At 55.2% G+C, this 3907-nt stretch overlaps 1 protein-coding gene across 1 annotated transcript in view; it reads left to right on the forward strand.

The window, feature by feature from the left end:
* Nucleotides 1-1485: 1485 nt before the first annotated feature.
* Nucleotides 1486-3907, forward strand: part of Cryaa (crystallin, alpha A) — an 8017-nt gene continuing 5595 nt past the window's right edge. The window contains exons 1-2 of the mRNA XM_013027351.1: nucleotides 1486-1566; nucleotides 1799-2054. Of these exons, the coding sequence (XP_012882805.1) occupies nucleotides 1486-1566; nucleotides 1799-2054 (337 nt within the window). The remainder of the gene's footprint in view (nucleotides 1567-1798; nucleotides 2055-3907) is intronic.

Genomic DNA, 3907 nt, shown 5'->3' on the forward strand with positions numbered 1-3907 from the left:
CTTTTTATAGTTCTCATTAAATAGTTCTTTTACATCTTTGGCTAGGTTAATTCCTAAATATTTTATTTTTTGGGAGGTTATTGTGTTCCCTGATTCTTTAAAATGATAATTAAAAACAAGAGCAACTTTCAGTGTGTTCAGTGACACATCTTAGGCACGGGTTTGTATTTGCATTTAGACACGGGGTTGGGCTTTGAGTCTCAGTTTTACATCTTCAACACAAAAGAGAAATGCCCAGAGGCCTCCAGAGCCACAGACCCGGCGGGAAGCGGCTGCACCCACGCTCATGTGAAATCCGCTCTGCGTGGAAATGTATTGAGCCAGCGGGGTTGGGTTCCCTTTCCTTACTCCTGACACACCTCCCATCCTTCAGACGTCCTTCAAGCCAGCGCAGGCACGCGAATGTGTGAGGTCACCTCCGGCTCCCGTCTGCGGGGCTGTGACAGCAGGGAGGGCGTTGCTCCTGATCATCATCAGGAGGTAGCTGCGGAGTCAGTGGACACGAGTCAATCCCACACCGGTTGCTACTGTTATCAAAATGGGATCCTTCATCTTTTTGCCTAAAGGAAGCCCTCATGGCTTGACCATTTGCATGGTCAACACCAAGCCCCTTCAGCTCGGGCATAACTGAGAAAAATAAGGGTTATTAGAAGCCGAGCACTGAAAGTCCACAATAGTCCATCTACCAAAGTGACTGACAAAGGTAGCGTGGATCCACTAGACCAAGGACAATTCTCACCCAGGCAGGAGAGCAGCTTTTGAATTGCTTATACCTGGAATTTTCCACTCCATGTTTGTAGACAGCAGATAGCGAAACCTCAGATAAAAGGGTAGATTGCACTGTGGACTGACACAGTGCAGAGAGGCACTCACTGCCGGCAGGCCCGGCCCCCCAGGCCTCGGTCGGCAGGCCCGGCCCCCCCAGGCCTCGGTCTCTGGCTGAGCCTTGCGGGGTCTCCTCTGCATGTCCAGGTCTCTTCTTCCTATCGCAGATCGGGTCAGGGTCCACCTGTCTGTCCTCATTCGGCTTCCGTTTTCCCTAAGACCTTGTCTTAAGACACAAGCACCTTCTGATGGAGACTCTGAGAGCTGGGAATTCTGGGAGACCTCCATTTAGTCCGAGTCCAGAACACCCACTCGCTCAAATTGGTGTGCCACCCTGAGCCAGCTCTGCCACGCTTCTACCATCTTTCTCTGGTGTGTGTGTGGCGTGAAGACCGCTCCTCCCGGCGCACACACGTTCCCGGGTGAGCAGGACAAAGACCCGTCCTCACTTCATCTCTCAGCTGTGAAGTGTGGGCTGTCCTGGACCCCGTGCGTGCGCTTGGAGGCTGGGAAGCGTCTTACAGAGAGAAGTCATGTTAGCTAGACAGGTTTGTTCAGGCTCCAGAGCGTTGACCTTGAGGGAAGGCCGGTATGAGCCAGTCCGGTCATGAGATCGGCTGTCACCTGCTACCGGGTTGGGGACTGACAGGCTGAGGGACGATGGGACACCTGCCCTACCCACTAATGAGGGCCGCAGCCGACATCGCTCCCCGAATGTCCAGAGATGACTGTATTGCTTTGGTAGCAATTGCTAGAACCAGCCAAAGAGGAGGGGCACTTTGTGCCGCTGTGTAGATTGACAGTGCCCACAATGCCGAGCGGCGTCGGCGTCTCGGCCTTAGCCGGTTTTATTGTTCTAATTCTTCCTCCGTGCTGGGACTCCCAACCCTCTGCCCCTCCCCCGGCCCCCCCAACCCTCTGCCCCCTCCCCCGGCCCCCCCAACCCTCTGCCTCCTCCCTCGGCCCCCTCCAGATGCGCTGTGGCTTGGAAGTGGCCTCCTGTAGTAGGCCAATGCCAGACACAACCAAAGGTGTCACTTGGCTTGATCTTAACCTAGAGCGCGTCCGGGACGAGTCGCTGCCATACTCTGGGACTTGTGCTGAGACAGAACACCACGGCAGGAAAGCGGCCGAGGAAGCCGCAGCCTCACAGACCCGCAGCCGAAGGGGGAAGGGAGCAGGGCCTGCAGCCCTCCTCCAGGACGTGTCCCCAGCCACGCCCGCCCTGTGTGAGTCCATGGTTGTCATCACTGTGACAGAATGCCTACCACATGCAGCAAGGGGAGGGACATTCATTTGCTCATGATATCAGAGGTTTTGGCCCAAGGGTGGCGGCTTCCTGGGCTTCGGGGCTGCAGGGAGACAGAGACGTCACCAAGGCCACGCCCGAGGTGGAACAGCGGGGGCCTTCTCGTGGCACCTGGGAGGCAGAGCAAGAAAAAGGCAAAGGGGCCAGGGCCAGATGCCCTTCAAATGCCGGGCGCCGGCGGCTCACGCCTGTCATCCTAGCTACTCAGGAGGCTGAGGTCTGAGGATGGTGGTTCAAAGCCAGCCCGGGCAGGGAAGTCTGTGTGGCTCTTATCTCCAATTAAACACTTGAGCTGTGGCCCTAGCCTTCAGCGCAAAAGCTCAGGGACAGTGCCCAGGCCCTGAGTTCAAGTCCCAGGACACACACACACACACACATACACAAATACCCTTCAAAGGTACTTCTCTTTGCCAGGCTGCCTCCGCCCACCTTCTGGGGTCCTGTTAACTCCCTCTCAAAAGTCTTTCCAAACTTGAATCCATCCTCGGGTGAATCTGCTCACAAAGTCAGCATTGTCCCGACCCAGTGGTTTCCCATCTCTGAACAGTGCTTGTCTTGGGGAAGAAGCTTTCAAGCCTCTTTCAGAGACACAACTTCACATGCAAATGGTAACCCTCTCCCACTGCGCCTGGGGATGGAGCCAGCAAGCCCAGGGAAAGCAGGGCACCCGAGGGAAAGCAGGGCACCCGAGGGAAAGCAGAGCACCCGGCAGACACTGTCAGCGTGGATTCTAGGAGAATCTGGGCTCAGAGCAAAAGGGCCTTCGTTTCCCAGACCCAGGGTGGGTGGACAGGATGCTGTTAGACGCTGTTAGTGTGTGACGAGGCGCGGTGTGTGTGCCTGTTGGAGGAGACCCCTCTCCCTTTGTTTCCTGTGACTCAGGGCCACCTGTGGTAAGCACAAAGCTCACAGCCTGTGGGATCCCCGGCTTCCTCCGATGGTGTGGGGGGTCCATGCTCAGCCTCTGAGTTCACAGGCCAGAGATGATTTGCAAAGAACCCCAAAGTGCTTTGTGGTGTGCATTTATTTAAAACACACACACACACATGCGCACACACACACACACACACACACACACACTCTCTCTCATGCTGACTAGAACCTGGATGAGGTACAGGAGACACAAAGAGGAGCAAGCAGCTGCTTGGGTCTGGAGGGCACAGGCCAACACTGGCCTGGGAGGGCTGGGTGCGCTTCCTCCCTGCTAAAGTAGTTAGCAGAGTGCTCCCAAGGCATCCGTCCTGACATGCCAAATGCCAAGTTGCTGAAACTATCCAAAGCCTTAGGGCCAGGCACCGGTGGCTCACACCTGTCATCCTAGCTATTCAGGAGACTGAGATTTGAGGATCGTGGTTCAAAGCCAGCTGGAGCAAGAAAGGCTGTGAGACTCTTATCTCCAATTAACCACCAGAAAACTGGAAGTAGAGCTATGCCTCAAAGTGGTCAAATGCAGAAAAGCTTGAGCAGAAAAGCTCAGGGATAGCACCCAGGCCCTGAGTTCAAGCTTCACAACGGACTAAATAAATAAATAAAAAATAAAATAAAAGGAAATAAGAAAAGAAGCTTTAGAAAGGTGGGTTCTCTGACACTTGACAGTAACTGCACAGAGCCCCAGGTGGAGTGGGGTGGGACAGCCATGCCACTAAGGCAAGGCTGGTTTAACCGCCCTGCTCTGGGCAGTACCCCAAAGCCGGGAGGGCAGGCAGTCCAGCAGGCAAGGCTGGTTTAACCGCCCTGCTCTGGGCAGTACCCCAAAGCCGGGAGGGCAGGCAG

This window comes from Dipodomys ordii, unplaced genomic scaffold (genome assembly GCF_000151885.1).
Source record: "Dipodomys ordii isolate 6190 unplaced genomic scaffold, Dord_2.0 Scaffold103, whole genome shotgun sequence".
Classification (NCBI taxonomy): Eukaryota; Metazoa; Chordata; class Mammalia; order Rodentia; family Heteromyidae; genus Dipodomys; species Dipodomys ordii.